This window comes from Euwallacea fornicatus, chromosome 27 (genome assembly GCF_040115645.1).
Source record: "Euwallacea fornicatus isolate EFF26 chromosome 27, ASM4011564v1, whole genome shotgun sequence".
NCBI classification, from domain to species: domain Eukaryota; kingdom Metazoa; phylum Arthropoda; class Insecta; order Coleoptera; family Curculionidae; genus Euwallacea; species Euwallacea fornicatus.
In genome coordinates this window covers 440,232-458,046 of record NC_089567.1, presented here as the reverse complement: position 1 = coordinate 458,046, position 17,815 = coordinate 440,232, and the positions used below count along the sequence as shown (strand labels likewise).

The 17,815-nt window shown below is 31.5% G+C and overlaps 5 protein-coding genes across 11 annotated transcripts in view; 2 read left to right on the top strand and 3 right to left on the bottom strand.

Annotated features, from left to right (window-relative positions):
• Positions 1–336: 336 nt before the first annotated feature.
• LOC136347162 (poly(A)-specific ribonuclease PARN-like) lies at positions 337–7,615 on the bottom strand. 3 transcript variants are annotated; one of them, XM_066296907.1, is made up of 13 exons: positions 7,106–7,615; positions 6,822–6,922; positions 4,937–5,132; positions 4,505–4,825; positions 4,160–4,442; positions 3,981–4,102; positions 3,795–3,913; positions 3,625–3,735; positions 3,342–3,417; positions 2,853–2,908; positions 2,248–2,334; positions 1,547–1,787; positions 337–1,222 (listed from the first exon to the last, which is right to left on the bottom strand). In XM_066296907.1, the coding sequence occupies exons 2-13, from the start codon at positions 6,838–6,840 to the stop codon at positions 1,087–1,089; spliced, it is 1,767 nt and encodes a 588-aa protein (XP_066153004.1). In that variant the 5' UTR covers positions 6,841–6,922; positions 7,106–7,615; the 3' UTR covers positions 337–1,086. The 3 variants fall into 3 exon arrangements, with proteins under 3 accessions (XP_066153004.1, XP_066153002.1, XP_066153001.1); XM_066296905.1 differs by having other exon boundaries at positions 6,976–7,106; XM_066296904.1 differs by lacking the exon at positions 7,106–7,615 and having other exon boundaries at positions 6,822–7,099.
• A 267-nt stretch (positions 7,616–7,882) lies between these two features.
• Positions 7,883–9,583, top strand: LOC136347172 (uncharacterized). Its single transcript, XM_066296928.1, has 3 exons — positions 7,883–8,440; positions 8,722–9,126; positions 9,368–9,583. The coding sequence occupies exons 1-3, from the start codon at positions 8,246–8,248 to the stop codon at positions 9,440–9,442; spliced, it is 675 nt and encodes a 224-aa protein (XP_066153025.1). The 5' UTR covers positions 7,883–8,245; the 3' UTR covers positions 9,443–9,583.
• Positions 9,584–10,007: 424 nt separating this feature from the next.
• Positions 10,008–12,629, bottom strand: tzn (tenzing norgay). 2 transcript variants are annotated; one of them, XM_066296926.1, is made up of 6 exons: positions 12,316–12,629; positions 11,482–11,597; positions 11,178–11,299; positions 10,817–11,040; positions 10,475–10,707; positions 10,008–10,217 (listed from the first exon to the last, which is right to left on the bottom strand). In XM_066296926.1, exons 2-6 carry the CDS (start codon positions 11,527–11,529, stop codon positions 10,074–10,076), a joined length of 771 nt encoding a protein of 256 aa, XP_066153023.1. In that variant the 5' UTR covers positions 11,530–11,597; positions 12,316–12,629; the 3' UTR covers positions 10,008–10,073. The 2 variants fall into 2 exon arrangements, with proteins under 2 accessions (XP_066153023.1, XP_066153022.1); XM_066296925.1 differs by lacking the exon at positions 12,316–12,629 and adding an exon at positions 12,097–12,303.
• PGS1 (Phosphatidylglycerophosphate synthase 1) lies at positions 12,554–15,760 on the top strand. 3 transcript variants are annotated; one of them, XM_066296913.1, is made up of 4 exons: positions 12,554–12,644; positions 13,035–13,912; positions 13,969–14,338; positions 14,998–15,760. In XM_066296913.1, exons 2-4 carry the CDS (start codon positions 13,084–13,086, stop codon positions 15,239–15,241), a joined length of 1,443 nt encoding a protein of 480 aa, XP_066153010.1. In that variant the 5' UTR covers positions 12,554–12,644; positions 13,035–13,083; the 3' UTR covers positions 15,242–15,760. The 3 variants fall into 3 exon arrangements, with proteins under 3 accessions (XP_066153010.1, XP_066153011.1, XP_066153009.1); XM_066296914.1 differs by lacking the exon at positions 12,554–12,644 and adding an exon at positions 12,734–12,952 and having other exon boundaries at positions 13,040–13,912; XM_066296912.1 differs by lacking the exon at positions 12,554–12,644 and adding an exon at positions 12,734–12,952.
• LOC136347168 (protein rhomboid-like) overlaps positions 15,758–17,815 on the bottom strand; it is a 91,419-nt gene continuing 89,361 nt past the window's right edge. For both annotated transcript variants that reach the window (XM_066296922.1, XM_066296923.1), the window contains exon 10: positions 15,758–17,696. In XM_066296922.1, coding sequence (XP_066153019.1) covers positions 17,395–17,696 — 302 coding nt within the window. In that variant the 3' untranslated portion in view covers positions 15,758–17,394. The remainder of the gene's footprint in view (positions 17,697–17,815) is intronic.

Here is a 17,815-nt window from a genome sequence, read left to right as displayed (position 1 = left end):
ATGACAATAGTTGGAACGGATAATTTAATAAACACAATTTCGAAAACTTACTTCAAAGAAAGCAAAACATTTACTATTTATTAGTCAAGTATACGAAAGCTTTTTGTAACCACTGTATGTTTACGGTGCAGTACTTCGAGTTTTTTTATGATGGCCCTTTATTTAGTAAATGATCAAAAAAATAAGTGGTTTTTCTTAATATAAAAAATTCCCCCGTTTCGTCTCCAATAAAAAAGTTAGAACATTTTTTTTTAATTCCGTGTTCAACTTTAAAATCTGTAAAATGCAGGATCGCTGCGCATATTATATAGGAAAAATAAGTGTCAAATAATACAATTGCGTTCATAAAAATATATTTCACTAACTTGCAAATAGGTGAATGTGGATATATATACATATGAATGAATGATAAAAATATACAATGTATACTCTATAAAACATTCACTGCGCATATACTCATCATTTCAAATATAGCTTAAAGGCCGACACACACCGGCGGGATGACGGTAGCGGTACAATGCACTAAATTTGTTACCAACCAACATACTTGTCGAAACTCGTCCCCGTTTAAGACAGGCCTGATGCAACCTGTCGAGTTTGACTGGTCATTTCCTATTAATCTCCTAAGAAGATGATTAACAAAGAAAAGTTCACTGAGAAACTGATCAAAAACGTAAACATAATCTGCTTTTGTAGAGCGAGTAGTTTTTTACAATTTTTACCTTTCCTTTTAATAAATTACGTTATTTATTCTTGTTCTTCATTCTTTTGAGCAGTAAAAAACAACACTTCTTGAAAATCAATTTTTAGCAAGTAAAAATTTTCAATATGGTATTAAGAATGTCACACTGGTAAGACCATTGCATCGAGTATTTTAAAAATGAAGAACCTTCGCTACTTGCCGTGTAAACCAAATGGACGGCAAATAACTACCAACCAAATATTACTTTTGTTTTACGGTTTTGATCGCAGTTTTTTGGTATTCGCACCACAGAAATTAGCAAGATGTGACGATTAATTCACTATTTGTTGAGCAAAACTGGGCGGAGGCGTGCTGGACAATAATTACTGATTTCCTTCTAGTTTCTAGTCCCACGTACCACATTCAGTAAATGTTTTGACCTGACTTGTTCCGCCTTTACCGCCTTTATCGTCAGTTTCTTCCTCACTTTGTTCCTCTTCTTCAATGGGTTGGATTAAACGCTTAGAGCTTGACGTACATCTAAATAATAAGAAAATATGTTGCCGGTTGGTAAAAAAATTTATTTTACCAGGAAAATAGATTGATTAGCAAATGACATACACTTCAAAAATGTGATACTTCGATTCAAACTTTTTTTTTCCACTTACTGAATGGATCTCGTTACCTTTAGAAATAAAACTTTGTTGTCATATATTCTCATTATATACCAAATGAAGACAGATAAAAAGCAAATGAAGATTTCAAAGTTAACAAGATGCATTTAAATTGTAAACGAAATATATAGGATAAAATCTTGGTTACGTTCTAAAATATGCAAACATTAAAATTCTTTAAGACTCTTACCCATTAAAATTATCAGTTTTCCTTCGTTTTGTTTGAGGTGGTCCTTCATTAGGCATCCTTCGTTTAACAGGACTGGGTAAGATTGCTCTTTGACCAGTCAATTGCGCTTGTCTTTTCGCATATGTCATTATCTTATACGTGTCACTTTGTGACAAAGTTTTGAGTGCCACAGCAGCTTGATCCCGCTTGAAAAGGCCTACGTAAGCTGAGCTATCCGTCAACCAGGCAACATATACGTTACCTAAGTAATTATTACAATTTCAAAAATAAATCGGCTTCCTTGGTTGCAGCAAAAAAATTATCACTTTTAATTTACAAACGACTTTAATTTTCTTCCGGAGTGGAAGGATAAATGGGATTTTATCTAAAGTTCCTTATTTCAATACTACAATGTAACTTCTTAATTAAAAATTGTATACTATCAACATTTAATGAAACGATCTCAAGAAATAATTAATTGATGTATCACAAAACTGTCAAACATCAGAATTTTTTAGTTTTTGGATTTAGTTTATGCTTTACTTGGATTAATTTGTCATAACATTATAAAATCTAGTTAAATTCACTAATAGAAAATCGTATGTACACTGCGGTCGTTAAATACCTATTATGACTCATAATGATGTAATCTACAACCTTGACACATAATATACAACTTTCCTTCAAAAACATAACCGCTTTCTATTATTATATTAACTTACCAAAGGGGCTAAACAATTGCACTATATTATTGGTTGTCCATTCTTTAGGAAATGTCAAATAAAAAACATGATCTCTGGATGGATTCACTAAAAATAAATTTTAAAATACAAAAATACATATTAAATCGTGAATTTTTTTTTCATTCTTAGAATAAATGTCAAAATTCAACGGAATGTTCAATAGGTTTTGTGAGAATCTATAAGAAATCTAAAAACCCCAATATACTTTTTCTGGGACAGATATACACATTATTTTGACCAAAAAACTTTCTTTGGCAAAAAATATTTTGGTGCTGCGCATGTGCAAGTTTATTACTTACGAAAGCGTTTTTAACAACATAACAGCGATATTAATTTCTGTAGCTAATAGAATGACATGAGTAGTTACATTTAAAATTTTGAAAATAAAATTTCAAACTAGTAAAATTAACACATTAATCAAGATTACTCCCAGTGTTGCTAGATCAATGTACTGACAAATTTTCCTAAATGACAATTTTGGTAAAAATCACGAAGCCAACTGTGAGGTCTTTATTTATTACTTTTTTAGTAAAGTAGCCTCTTTTTTTCGATCTCTTTTATAAAGACAGGAAAATGATACTTACGATCAGGTCCTGACAGATTCAAATATTGACCATCAGTCAGGAGCATCAAAAATATTCTGAAACAACATTTTACACAAAACTTAATAATTAGAATCAATTATACCTCCATTGTAATTAGTATTAATTAATAAACCAAATGTTCAAATGTAAAAACAATTTTCTTTTCCATACTAAAAAACCTAAAGTAACCTTAACAAATTTCAATTGTTTATTAACTGCTTTGCTTCAACTCTTGCAACATGCTTTGCAAGTTGGCTCAGAAAAATCACTATCTCAAAAACTATGCAACAGAACATACTTTGTAGAAAATATTCTGAATTACCCACATGGGGAGAAAGAGTTAATTAGATCGTTTAGTTTGGCACTCTTTTTGTGTTTCCCAGTATAGTCTCCAAAAGTAATTTTAAAAACCGATACCTACAAATCTTTAATTTAATCAGATATCCTGTCTTCATCTGCTTATTTACATATTATCAAGGCGTTACTTACTTGTTAGTGTATGGTTGAAGTAAGCGTAATCCAGCTTTGCCGAACATATCGCTATTTGACCATTTTTTTTGTGATCCTACAATGAAACAATATTTCAAACATTGAAGATGCAAATGTCTGAGGGATAAAAAACCATTTAGAAAAAATCCCAATAGTTGGAAAACTGTTGACTTTGCTGGAAAAGGTCATCGTCTTTCATAAACATAAACAATCCCATAAGTTTTATTTTCTTAGACCGGATACATCTCTCCCAAATAAAACGTCTACTAATAAATTGACTTACCTATATACTTCCACATTGACAAAAAGCATAGGCCCGTAATGAATGAATCATATCCTGCCTCATGCTCCTTATTATCATCTATTATGTAACCTTGGCCGCCTTCCTCCAGCTCTAAACATATATTTTGAAACGAATTAATGTGTTAAATAGAATTTTAGAAATGCACTTACCATATTTTGGAATATCAAAGGGTTTTCCTGAAAGACTTTCTAATAACTGTCCTAAGACAGTCGATGAAACTATTTCTTTAAAAGGTTCATTGCTCGACATATATTTTGTATCTAAAACACTGAAAAGCAAACATGAAATCGTCAAAAATAATCCTAAATTGCAAAAATAATTATTTAATAACTTACTTTGGAAATAAAGAATTGGCACATTCTTTGAACTCCAAGTAATCATTAGGGAGGGGCGTTAAAAACTTATCAATAGTATGTAAAAAATCTAACATCAAATTATGTCCTACCATCAATTTGCCCTAAAAAAAAGTAAGTTAAAAGTCACTTTATGTGGCATTAGATAAATGCCAACTCACAGACTCAATAATCATGCGGATAACTTTACTAAATCCAATGAAATTTTCCATTTGTTCAAATAATTCCTTGAACTTTTTTTGTTCAATTTCGTCCCGCTCCTCTCTGCTTTTCACTTTACTGGCAACTAAAACTCTATCCTTCTCTACAGTTCGCGTTTCTAATTGAATTTTACCATGAAATTTTTCGGTATTTGTTTGGTAGATGAGTCTCCTTAGAAATGCATTACATTTTGGAAGTTGAATTTCTGATTCCTCAGATTCAAGAAATTCTTCTAAAGTTTTTCTAAAACATATAGATTATAATGTATCTAAAATTCGATGTGCTTTAAAAGTAGTTGCACTCACGTAATTTTATTTACAAACTCCTTATGTTCATCAGGAATGGGAATAATATCATTGTTTCCACTAAAATTCGAATTCAAGAACTCAATTCTTTTCCTCTTTTGTTCTTCCAATGTCATTCTACAATTCTCCTCTTCGACATTGTTTAAGTACGAAATACCATCTTTAAACAATTTATTGAAATCGAATCCGTTTCCAATCAAAAAGTCGACACTGGATGTTTGACAAAGAAACCTCTGATCTTGGATAAACTTATTTATGGGTCTTCTAAACGTGTAGAAGTTGTAACTTTTATGTTTAAAGCAGTCAGCATCCTTGTCAAATCTAACAAATTAAACAGTTAAAGTTAAATCAAAACGGTTAGGAAGTAAATGATGCCCAAGACACCGCCTGCCCCCCTTGTTATCCGGGCGCCCGGCATACAAAGATAATAACCTGAATAAAGTAATTCCATATTGGATTACCAGAAACTCCCTACAGTCTTTGATAATTTTCTCATAATACTGTTTGGGGCTGTCAAAGGCATTAACGCTGTTCACAGCAGTCTTTAGTCCTGTCAGTTCACAATCTATGCTCAGGAAGGTGCAATTATTAATTGCCGTTTGAATTTCTATCAACACAGAGTTAAAATCTGGAATAACAAAGATAAAACAATGAGGCCAAAAAAATTAATAGTAATGAAAAAAATAAATAAAATGAAAACATTAAAATTTCATTCACCTATCCCTTATATGAAAATTAAATGAAAATACTTCTTCACTTTTAGGATTAAGTGATAGAATGGCGAAGTACTACGATTCTGTCTTATTTTTAGTCATTTTGTGGGTGGCAGAAACAATCATTCTCAGCAAATTTAAATGCCAAAATTTCCCATATGTGTAATTATAATGAATATTTATCAACTTCCTAGGATTAAAAACTATTAAAACAGTGATCTTTTAGAATATAAAAGCATATCAGACATTTACAGTTCTAAAATAGTTTGTAATTGGAGAGGCTCTGTATGGTAATCACAACTCTCAGTGACCTGCTAGAGACAGTCCAAATTATGACAACCTTTATAAACTTAGACTAATTATGAATGTTCTGACCACAAAACTTATAAAACCCTTTTAGTTTTGTTAGTATATGAACATCTAGGGTGTTGTTAAAGTTGAGTCATTAATTTTAATAGCTGGTGGAACTCTCAAAGTGAAATCGATTTACCAAAAAAGCGTTTATATGAAAATAGCCTAAAAATCGACTGACAGATGAAAAGTATTTAGACTTTCTTCAAAACAATCTGCTGTGCTTATTAAAAAATGTTCCCTTAAATGTGAGAGAAAATATATAGTTTCTACATAATGGAGCTTCGCCACATTTCAATAATGAATTTTCTAATAGATAGATAGGGCAGAATGAACCTATTTCTTGACCTACACGTTCTCCGGATTTAAAGCCCTACAATTTTTTTCTATCGAGCTAGTTAAAACAGTTAACACAATGGAGAAGTAACTATAACAAAGCATTGAAAATGCGTGTGATGATATTTGTGAAAACCAAGACTTTATTTTTGACACATGTAGTCACACATGGGTACACTGAGCAACATTATGTTTACTGAACAAATGGTGACAATTTTAAAGAATTTTTGTAGAACAGAATGTATTTTACCTGTGAACATAACATAATTTCTAATTTGTTGTTGAAGCTTAATCTAAAATTATTTAACTCCCTTATTTTGCAACTTTTATATAAACGATTTTTGGTAAATCAATATCTCTTTTTCAGTTCTACCAGCTGTTAAAATAAATGACTCAACTTTGAGAACACCTTATATAATGTAATGGTTCAACAACAGAACTAATCTGAAGCAGTATGTACTTATGAAGCCTATCAAGAAAGGCTATATTATACGTAGTTGGGACAGTAAGAAAGAATAAATTAAACCTTCCACAAATGATGAATAAAAATAACAACCTTCAATACTAAAAATGTATTTTCCAAACATAGAGAACAATAGCAACCACAATTGGAACAATAGTTCAGTGACAAGATAGTACACCAATTATTTTACTGACAAGCTAGGGAAATTACAACCGCAAAAGAAATAGCAAATCTGGAAAAAGGGACAAAATTCACAACTTAAAAGTAGTGAGCTTTACAACAAATATATAAGTGGTATTGATAGATTCACCACAAAAAAAATATGTCCCTGAGAAGTACTCAGTACAAAAGAATTAAGTGGCTCAACCTCGACCACAACACTAGTTAGACATTATAACATGCAACTTCCACATTCAAAATTGTAACTTGTATGTTTTGTGTTATAAATACTTACTTGACTGTGTGACTTCCATATTTACTACTCAATAGCAAAATATAAATCAAAAATCTAAATTGTGGACTGAGCTGACTATTGGGACAGCATTAAGGTTTGCACTGGAATTATTGGTTAATTAGATGGAACTATAAATGGTCGCTTGAACACCTACAGCCTTTAAAAACGAAAATGCTGCCTTTACGTTGTGCTTTTACTCGTTACTTTATAATTTTTTAACCGAAAGGAAAGGAAATATATTATAGAAAACTTCCTTAACATAACCTCATCAAAAAGCTTCATACCTCTCTCTTTCTCTCTCTCCTCACCCTGTCTCTTTTTCTCCCTTACACTTCCTCTCTTACTGTTTAGTCTGTAGCGTGTTTACTGTCTTTCCTGTTTCTTGTCTTCTGCCTCTTTCATATTTCTCCCATGTCTTCTGTTTCTGAATCATCTGAGAGCCTTTGCCGTTGCAAAATATTCTCTTTTCACCGAGGTCGTGTAAGAAATTTGTTAATAGTTAAATTCAATTTGAGACTGGTGGGCATTGCTGCTCCATCTTGGCGAATCTTCGCAGACTCGCTCATAAACGAGATAACATTTACCGTTCCCCAAACCAAATTGAAATTAAAAAATGCGATTTTTACCGGTTTCCAGCCGGGCACAACTTCGTACAAACACTCATTAGGTCGCTACGATTTTTTTAAATCTCAGAACGAACTTTTCCAAACGTTTCCTAAATTTTTCACACCAGATTTCAAATGTTTCGCTAGCGAAATGGATGAAAACTTGGAAGCGTTATTAATACTGACAACCGATGCGCTATTGTTTTGTTTCCAAAGCACCCTTAACAAAATGCATCACGTGGCAACATGTTGGTAATGAATTGTTGAGTTTACTGTTTTTCTGTTTTGGACATTTTACGCATTATAAATAATACTAGATAATTTTATTTTTAGCAATTACTAACAAGGAAATATTTTTCAATCAAATTTCCATGAAATTATATATTCTAAATATAAGTGTTCACCCTTTAACATAAACGATCTAAGTGATGGATAAACCTAAATTATGGGCTTAACGCGGCCCGTCGTACAGAGAGCGATAGTGAACGCGCCCCATGTGTCACACGAAAAGTTGTGACGTTCGCAAGATGCAGCCAGCGGTTTCCTAAATAATTTGACAACCCATTTGCCTCTTTGTAAGGAGGAAACGTGTGTTTTTGAACTTTTATTTACGACCTTTATATTTGTCCTGTTTTTCGCAGTATTGATTTTTATGAATTTTCCTTTTCTTTAGATTAAGTTTGGTACGATGATTTGTTCTCGTGATTTCTCAATGATATTATTATGATTAATAATTTTATTATCATTAATTATAAACTCGAATTTTTATTCTCAATTATTACTTGAAACTTCCTCCATTGAGAAAAATTTGATATAAAAATGATGTCAGATGAATCTGAAAATGACGTTGTATGTGAAGAACACCAACAAAACGACCTATATTACACCAAATATAAACTTCTATTAGAGGAATGTGCTAAATTGCAACGAGCTAACGAGATATTGGTTTTTCGTATACAGGAAGTTAACAAAATTACCAAAAGAAGGCATAAGGAAGTTCAATTTTTCAGGCAGGTTTATAAAAAAAAGTCATGCTTAGCTCATAATTTTATATTTTCTCATCTAAATTTGGCATTTCATAAAAGTCTTTTTGATCAGTGCACTGGATTCCATCGCAAAGCAAACCTTTGAAGTCCCTGGTTGCTTATGGACCTTTGTAGTATTTTAGTTTGATATTATGATTTGCATATAACATTTCATAAGTTTTCATGTACCCCTTTAGTGATCTTTAAGAAATGCTGATCTAAAATATTCCAAGTATGGAACACTTGAGAATTAATGTTTTCACTAGGCAGAGATTATTAAACCTTCATGGTGAAGATTGGTCTGTTATACCTCCTGAAGTTCTCTCAGATGAAGAAGAAGATATAAAACCAAACATTGCCTATCTAACACCAAAGAAAGAAATTAAACAAGAAAAACTAGAAGAGGCAGTCAAAGAAAAACCTGAAAAAACGAAACCAGAGAAAGCAAAATCTACAAAAAGACCCCCACGGAAAAAGGTGCCTAAAAGTGAAAGGGATCCTAATGCTCCTAAGCGACCTTCCAATCCCTTCTTTCAATTTTGTCAAGAACAAAGGCAAATTCTTATGGAGCAGATAACAGCAGAATTGAAACCTGGAGAAATTGAGCCAACTAAGCAAGAGTTAACTAGACAATTGGCACTTAAATGGAATTCTCTATCTACTCCAGATAAAAAGGCAAGGCTAAGTAATTTTTTTATGATAATTAACACATTTGCGATTTAAAGAGTTACTAAAAATTAAAATGAGTAAAGTAGAGCTGGCAGGTATGTTATAATTTTCACACAAGTAACATAATAATACAATGAATCAAATTGTGCTGTCTTTTAGTAATAATATTTAATCATATTTATATTACATCACTATATATGTGAAAATAACTCTTATTTTGTATTTCTTAATATCATACTTTTTTTAGGTGTATGTAGATAGGTATGAACGTTCCAAGGAGAAATACAACGCAGAAATGGAGGACTACAAAAGAACTAAATAATTATTTTTTAAGTTTTGTTTCACAATGACATTTCCACTCTTATACAGTATCATAGTTTCCTAATGGATAAATCATCAAAAGAAAAATAAGATGTAATTGAGGAAAAAATCGAATAAATTCGGTATTGATGTTTGCTTACAACTGCGACCCTTTGTGTACGTTTCTGTCTGTTTAACTATATCGTGTAATCTTTTCAGATAGATAAGATGTATTGTTTGAATGTGATATTTATTTGTGAAATATCTCATTCAATATCGTTCAAGCGTGTTTTCTTTAAAAATTGCATTCGTTTTTTGTATTTTCATACTTGTGCATTCTTAAAAAGATGCTTTTGGACACCGTGCAAAATGCTGTCTTGCATGGAATCTCTAAAACAGTTGAATATTAGAAATAACAAGGTTTCATAAAATATCACGATGTGTTGGATATTTCCTCTTATTCCTCCATACACTACAATGGAAAAGTAAAGGACTGTGGGAAATTTCTAATTCAAATCGTGCATATCAGTAGAGAAGTTGTTAACACCCGCACTGTGATAATATTCATCTTACCACAAGAAAAGTCGTTTTAAACGTTAAAGATAAACAAGCAAATTTAATAAAATCAAGTAACAAATCATGCCCCCCATAAATTATGCTTTAAATGAATCTTTTTCTTTTCGAATAGTTTGCATAGTAGACACGGCATCTCCACAATTGGCATGCCCCTGTACAGTCTCCATCATAACACGCATGAAAGGATTTATTTTCTTCTCTCGAGATATTGTTGACGGCACCTTAAAGTGAAAATTCTATTATAACTAACTAGGTATATACTGTTCAAAATAATACAAAAAAAATTAATGTTGTTACTATTGAGGTTGGCAAGCACTTCATTAACAAGATAAACGGCAGCAAAAATTATTTGTTTTTTTCACATAACCATTACAGATTTTGAGATATTTAGTTCAAATTTAAAATGTATATTAGGATTTACGATGTCTATAATCGGGCTTATCAAACTAAAACTGTGTCTATAAGCTAAAACACTTACTGTTGGCAATCCTTGGCTTCTCTTCTCCTCCGCGTCAGCAATAGCCTTTAAAATATCCTTGTTTTCTTTCTCTACATGTCTAGCAAATTTTAAGTTTTGTTGGGTATATTCGTGACCGCAAAATACTAAAGTGTCATCAGGGAGATTTGAAAGTTTTTCGACCAATGCCGTGTACATCTGTTGAGCGTTCCCTTCAAAGAATCTCCCACAACCAGCGATAAAAAGGGTATCACCTTTAAAAAATTAATTTCGGTATACGAACATGCGTGTGAGTGAGATTTTTTCCATAGTGTATATTAGTAATCAAAATAAACAGGTGCTAAGAATAGATTAAAAATTTACCAGTAAAAACGGCAGATTGTCCCTTTTGATCTGTCAGATAATAGCATATGTGTCCAGTAGTGTGGCAAGGAGTAAAGAGACATTCAACATTGATATCTCCAATCTTAAACTTGTCACCATCTTTTACATGATTGGTGAGAGCACCAATTCTTTTATCTCCACCATATACTTCGAGCTTATTGGGAGATTTTTTGACAAGTTCTTCATTGCCCCCAGCATGATCCCTGAAAATTTAGATCATAACTGTTTAACACTACAAAATAAGTTTGCAGGAATTTAAAATATTTATATAATAGTTATATGTATATAAGAGTGTTTTTGTCATAGTATTAAATATTCCACCCAAATTCAAATAGCTCACCAGTGATGATGCGTTGTTAAGACCTTGGTCAAATTGACGCCTTCGTTTTTCACAGTTTCCCAGACCGTATCGGGGGCCACAGGATCGACAATGGCGGCTTCTTTAGTAATCTCATCACTTATCTAAATGTAACATATAGGGGATCTTAAATTAAGTGCTATGTTATTACTAAAAATGGAATATACACTATTATACATCCACCCTTATCTATCTGTTAAGAGCAATAATTATCTTCTTAAATAAACAAGTTTCTCTATCTTAACAAACTTGGTATAAATTGAATAAAAATTCATTAAATGCTTACCAAATACATGTAATTATCAGACAAGGCAGGAAGTACTGTCACCTTCATAGCTGGGAGGGAAATGTGAATAGGAGAACTGTGAGTGCCTCGGTAACCTACATTCTTTAATGCTGTAACTGATTAGAAATACTGTTTCTTTAGTAACAGAATAACTTGGTAAATTAAGAGAAAAATATACAAATATTCAGAAATTCATTTAAGTAAAAAAGTAAAATCTTAGGAATTCTAAGCTTGTGAGAACATCGAGATAAGAAGCTTTGAAAGAATAACAGAATTAGTAACAATACTTTTTTTTTATATTGAGCTGGTGACCAATATTGCTTCTCTTTGACCAATTTTGGCCCATTTTATTATTTGAGCCAACAATATATAGATCAATTTTTTCAAATTAAAACCGAATTAATACAAAATTGGATCTATAAGTTTATCTAGTTTTGCTCCTCAAAAATAGAGAAATATTTAGAGAAAACCTTTTCTCGGTCTTCTCAAATTTAAAGATTGATAACTTTGTGCTCTTTTGTAAAATATCAAAGATAATTAAATAATTTGTATGGATACCAACAACAATATTCTCAATTGAAAAAGATACAATCTTATAAGTATAGTAATACTTACATTTGCAGTAAGCACCAGTAAGCCCTTGGACTATTTGATTAGGTAGCAAGTAAGTCAACAGACTAAACATCATAAAACTTCAGCATTTGAGCGATTTTTAAATTTGTAAAATGTTATTGTACACTCAAATATATAAAAAAAAAATTAAAGATTCAACTTTGATAATTAATATCTACTTAACCTGGAAAATTGAATAGTGATTGGTGAACAGTAACTCACCTTTATACAACAACCTCCCTATAGTCAAGTCCAAAAATGAAAATGATTAATAAATGTACAAATTCAGAATTAAATTAATTATAAATATAAATATTTTTTTAAAATAAAAACATCAAAACATTTGACCAGTGACGTATTTTTGGTTGCCTATCTTGGGGAGCGATTCTATGAAAAAAAATAAGGTGTGTTGAGGTAAAATGTTTGGTCAATAAAACGTATTAACTAATCCGTGTGACAAAGTATTTCATTCTTGCTTAGGGCCTTCAGTTCCTATTTTGTAGGATGTATGAAATCTTTTTGATAGAAAATGGAAAAGTTTTCTTTGTAAGGTAATTGAAGATTATACTGGAGTAGAGAGCCACCTTGAAGTACCTCTTTCAAATTGACACTGACATTTTATGGGTGTGAACTTCAATAAATCAAACGTCATCAATGTTGTTGACATTTCAAATTCAATTTAAAATTATATATATTTGCTAAAATTTTAATTTAAAAAAAAATATAATTTATGGTAATAAATTTGGGGATAATGGTGATGTTTATAGCGTATTCGGGTAATAAAATTATTAAGAGTGGAATTAAAATGACAGCAAATAATGTCAACAAAGATAGAAAACAGAATATCTCTTGGCACTAGGCAAGTCGTGTAAAAAGTTGATATAATTCTTAATTTAGGTCTTATTGTAGTGTGTTATAGATCTTTTCATTTTATATTTCAGAGTAGCATTATCGGTGAATTAATATTAAACAGCTTTGCAACAACCAAATATGATTAGAAGGCTAGTTAGCAGTGTTTTTGAAACAGCTCTTCAGAGTCCCCCAGAAGCTGCAATTTGTCCATACCCATTTTCTAAACCGGAGACGACACATTTTGGCTGGCTTACCAACATATCACCATGCTTTCCAATTTCCTCAAATCACATTAAAATCATTACAGAACCAACTCAATTTTACAATACTGTCTTACAATATTGCAAAGAAGCCTCTCACCGAATTATGCTTGTTAGTTTATATCTAGGGACGGGTGAGTTAGAAAAAAGGATAGTCAATGCATTAATGGCAAATGAGCAGTTTCAGAAACAAAACTTAATTATAAATGTTTTGCTTGATTATACTAGGGGAAGTAGGGATACTGAAAATTCTAGAACTGTTTTGCAACCTCTTTTACAACAAAATGACAAAAATTGTACAGTTTCTCTCTATCACACACCAGTCTTGAGAGGAATATTAAAAAAATACATGCCCCATAGGTATAATGAGCTTATAGGACTGCAGCATATGAAATTGTATATTTTTGATGACACACTTATTATTAGTGGAGCAAATTTATCAAATGACTATTTTACTAATCGACAAGATAGGTATTTTGTAATTAAAGACAAAAAGTTAACTGATTTTTACTATGGTTTGGTTAACAAAGTGCAAAGCTTTAGTTTGAAAATGGACAAAGATAATAGAGTAACTTTTGCTAGTGATTGGAAATGTTCCCCTTATGAAGGGAGCAAGGAATTGTTTGTGGAAAAGGCTTGTGATGCTGTGGAACAACATTTGAATCATTATATTGCTGAACAAAATGTACATCTTGTCCAGAATTGTGGTTAGACTGTAAGCATTATTTTATACATTTTAATTTGTTTAATTCTGAATTTTTAGATACATTCATATTTCCAACATTCCAAATGGGACAACTTGGAGTAGAACAGGATTCCTTCATAACAGACAAAATTTTTGCAGAAGCACCACAAAACAGTAAATTGAAAATAGCAACAGGTTATTTCAATTTGACCACCCAATATATGACCACTTTAATCCAAGAGTGTGATGCAAATTGTGAGATATTAATAGCGCACCCAAAAGCAAATGGCTTTTTGGGGTCCAAAGGTCTATCAAGTGGCATTCCTTTTGCATATTCTTTAATTGCTGAGAAGTTTAGGCAAATATGTACTAAGAATGGACAACATTATAGAATTAAGCTAATAGAATATTTGCGAGAAGGGTGGACATACCATGGAAAAGGTTTATGGTAAGAGTGTTATTTCTTTTATAACTTTCTACCTACACTAATAGTTTTAAATTAACACATTGATGTAAGTATAGGGTAGTATTGTATGAATTGTGTGTGGATTGTCAACTAGTACTCCGTAGATGTAAATCAATAATAGATATTCATTTTTATCTTTCAAACTGTTTATATTGGTGAATAAACAAATCAATTCATCATAATACAATTTTTATCTGAAATTTGTAAGTACGGCTTCTTCAGCTTCATTTCGGGATATAACAATGAGATTACTAAAATCATATCGTTTAGTGTATATTGTCGCATAATTTATGAAAAATGTACTTTAACTTACGACAAACAATGTTTCTTGAAAAGATGGCGAATCCAATTTTCTACGTTAATCATTGATGAGTTGAATATAATGAGGTTTTTAATAAAATCTGTCAATGTTAAATGCATTATTTATTTATTTTATTAATATGTAACAATTTACGTGAAAAAAAAATTAAACAAGAGGTGACCCAGTATATTATGAGATTCATATAAAACATGTTTCTCTAATTGAATACTCAGGTTATGCGGAGTACCGTAAACTTTAATTAGTACAATTGTTTATTATCGCTGTGTAGAGAGTGACTAGTACACACATAACACTATGTAATGATTAAATTAAATTCCAGGTATTACGCACCGAACAATGACTATCCCTGCATGACTATGATCGGGTCGCCAAATTTCGGAGATAGGTCTGTTACCAAAGATTTAGAAACTCAGTTAGTGATAGTTACCGAAAACCAGCAGTTCAGAAAACAACTTCATGAAGAATGTCAACAATTGTACGAGTGGGGATTACCAGCAGATACCAAGCGAAAAGTTCCGCTGTGGGTTAATATATTAGTTTCATTGTTCAAAGGTTATTTTTAATGATTTGTTGTTGTTAGTAGCAAATTTATTACTGTTAAAATATAAGTGTTTTTATTTATTGATCGAAATGACTAAAATTAGGCGTTCTTTCCAAACTACATAGGCCTATTAGCCAGATTTGTGGCAATCGGGTTCAAAGAAGAAAACATGACACCACGTATGTAGCTGCCAATTAATGTTATCAATACTTTGACGAGTCACATAGACTTAAATCTAGTACTGGTATAAAAATATTTCTTATGTCTGAATAATTATTGAATGCATTGCAGGTTTGACATCAGCTCATGTAGCATTGCGTGAAAGTAAAATCTTTCAGTTTTTAAAATCGAAATTAAAGGAAAATCTCTATGTATAATGAATTGCCATCGATCAAATAGGTTAGATGTAAATCTATTGCGGAAAGCTCCAAAATGATCTATTGAGCGAACTACGTGGATCATCTTATTATCGAGCTATGTGAATTAACTATAGACAGTCCAAATAGCTAAACCAATCCAAATAAAGAAAACTCATTCATAATTTGCAGCAAATTATTTATTTTTCGTCTCGACAGTCTCATTGAAAAAGTTCTTTCGAAGACGATAGATACAAAATATTTTTTTCTAATTAAAAACTCTAAACATTAAACGCGTGAAGCCATTCTACCTGAGTGTAAAAAAATACATTTTCTTTGTGATATATCATCGTGAACACTGAGCCTTAAATGCACGTTATTACAGCAAATCGATAAGATTTCGACAGCTTGAATTGAAGAAAAACCTCATAAAAATGTTATGAAAATTTAACTTTTTTAGATTTTATAAATTTTACAAAGGTATTAACCGATTTGCTGTATTTTCCTTTTGCCTATTGTCTACTGTTTTAAAGGCATTTTGCTTTGTATCTGTGTATAATTATTTTAATAATTTAACTAGTTCAATCTTTGGTAGGCTTTATATTACTTAAATATCTAGTGGCATGACTAGTTCATTAATATCACTCAGAAACAAAACGCTTTGCCCACTTTTACGTTTATACACATTAAAAAATAACTTAAATCGTAAGCAAAGATTCGAGACACGAAACTTAAAAAATAAGTAACTTAGAAATAAGTTAACTTAAGAAAAACGTACTACTTTAACAGACTTCTAACTTTTCTTATAAACGAAATATGAAAATCAACCGATTTTCTAATGAAACAAACAGCCATGGAAAATATTTCTGGACAAAAACTTAATTTCACAAATAATTTTGATTATACATAATAATGAAATTATTTTCGCGGAACTCGATAGGTGGTAGGTGTACTGAAACTGACCTTGAAAAGTGGTCAAAATGACAAATAACCGAAAATAGGAACTTCAGAGGTATTCTTGAAAATAATTTTAGGAAATATTTAAGGAAAAAAAAATCATCGTGAAGCCTATTTGTAGCTTAACAGACAGAGTGTTAATCTTGTGATTATGCTATAAACGTTGAAGGTAGACAATTTCTCCCCATAAATGATGAAAAACATCTCAATAGCAAATTGTTCGTAGCCTGTTATATCACCAAATCAATCGTTTTCATAATACAGGGTGTCAATTTTACATTTTTATTAATTAATTAACTATAAACAAAAACTTTTGCTGGAACTTGGTACTTGGTTTATGTTGAGGAATTTAATTCTTAGAAGTTTTAATACTATATTGTTATTTACCCTCAAAATTTATAACATCATCACGTAACACCCTGCGTGTTCGAAAGAGATGAAATTATCAATTAGAAAATTTGGAACGACGTTCAGAAATCCTCGGTGAGGCCTTGATGAGTGATTTATAATAACCTTCAAGTAAATCAAGTAATTTACTCTTTCAGTCTTTGGTATAAACAACTATTACATTAGAAATAAATAAAATCCAACATATGTACACAATTCTATATACATAATATTAAGGGGTCTTCCCCTTTTGCACAATGGGAAACATTGAGCCTGAAAGATTTTACAATATTTCAACATGTAAAATCTTTCGGTAGAGGTATAAATCAAACCGACAACATTTAAACAAGAACGCTACGAAGTTACTTATACTGCATCGTGACTTAAACTTAAGTCTCTTAAAAAAATCAGTACAAAACTTAATTATGTACAAAAGACTGAAGTAATTGATAAATTATCAAAAACCAGACTGGGTTTACACGCCAAAGCGACTGTAAACGTATTGACTATTCACCCCATCTCCCAAGTTTTCTATTTGCTCTACGGTGGGATTCACCAAATTGAACAAAACGGCGAAAATCGTGCAGGCTGCGTACACTCCTAAAGCTATCCACCACAAAAGTTGTTCGTGAAGCTTTTGCTCGAAATTTTTCAGGACCAACAGGCCAATGGTAAGTCCGGCGAGCGCTCCGGTTAAATGTGCTACGTATGATACTGGGGGCCCCATTACCTCTTCCGCGTATCTGGAGTAGATTGCATAACCTACATCGCACGAAGCTGAAAGGAAGAGAAAAATTGTTTAATGGAGGAAATCGTATTCTGGGGAATTAAGTGTGTAATTCTTATTTAAGCTTTATACTTTTTTGTTAAAACCGCGTTTGAACTGGGACGTTTTT

Excerpts from the sequence above, each read along its gene's own strand:
- LOC136347162 (XM_066296907.1), bottom strand. Across the intron at positions 4,826-4,936 it reads TATGGAATTACTTTATTCAG|ATTTGACAAGGATGCTGACT; the intron begins GTTATTATCTTT and ends TTAATTTGTTAG. Across the intron at positions 1,223-1,546 it reads AAAACTGATAATTTTAATGG|ATGTACGTCAAGCTCTAAGC; the intron begins GTAAGAGTCTTA and ends CTTATTATTTAG.
- LOC136347172 (XM_066296928.1), top strand. The coding sequence starts at position 8,246 with ATGATGTCAGATGAATCTGAAAATGACGTTGTATGTGAAGAACACCAA. Across the intron at positions 8,441-8,721 it reads AAGTTCAATTTTTCAGGCAG|AGATTATTAAACCTTCATGG; the intron begins GTTTATAAAAAA and ends TTCACTAGGCAG. Across the intron at positions 9,127-9,367 it reads TATCTACTCCAGATAAAAAG|GTGTATGTAGATAGGTATGA; the intron begins GCAAGGCTAAGT and ends TACTTTTTTTAG.
- tzn (XM_066296925.1), bottom strand. The coding sequence starts at position 12,169 with ATGATGTTTAGTCTGTTGACTTACTTGCTACCTAATCAAATAGTCCAA. Across the intron at positions 11,300-11,481 it reads CTGATAATTACATGTATTTG|ATAAGTGATGAGATTACTAA; the intron begins GTAAGCATTTAA and ends TGTTACATTTAG. Across the intron at positions 10,218-10,474 it reads GAAGCCAAGGATTGCCAACA|GTGCCGTCAACAATATCTCG; the intron begins GTAAGTGTTTTA and ends TTTCACTTTAAG.
- PGS1 (XM_066296913.1), top strand. The coding sequence starts at position 13,084 with ATGATTAGAAGGCTAGTTAGCAGTGTTTTTGAAACAGCTCTTCAGAGT. Across the intron at positions 13,913-13,968 it reads ACATCTTGTCCAGAATTGTG|ATACATTCATATTTCCAACA; the intron begins GTTAGACTGTAA and ends CTGAATTTTTAG. Across the intron at positions 14,339-14,997 it reads TACCATGGAAAAGGTTTATG|GTATTACGCACCGAACAATG; the intron begins GTAAGAGTGTTA and ends ATTAAATTCCAG.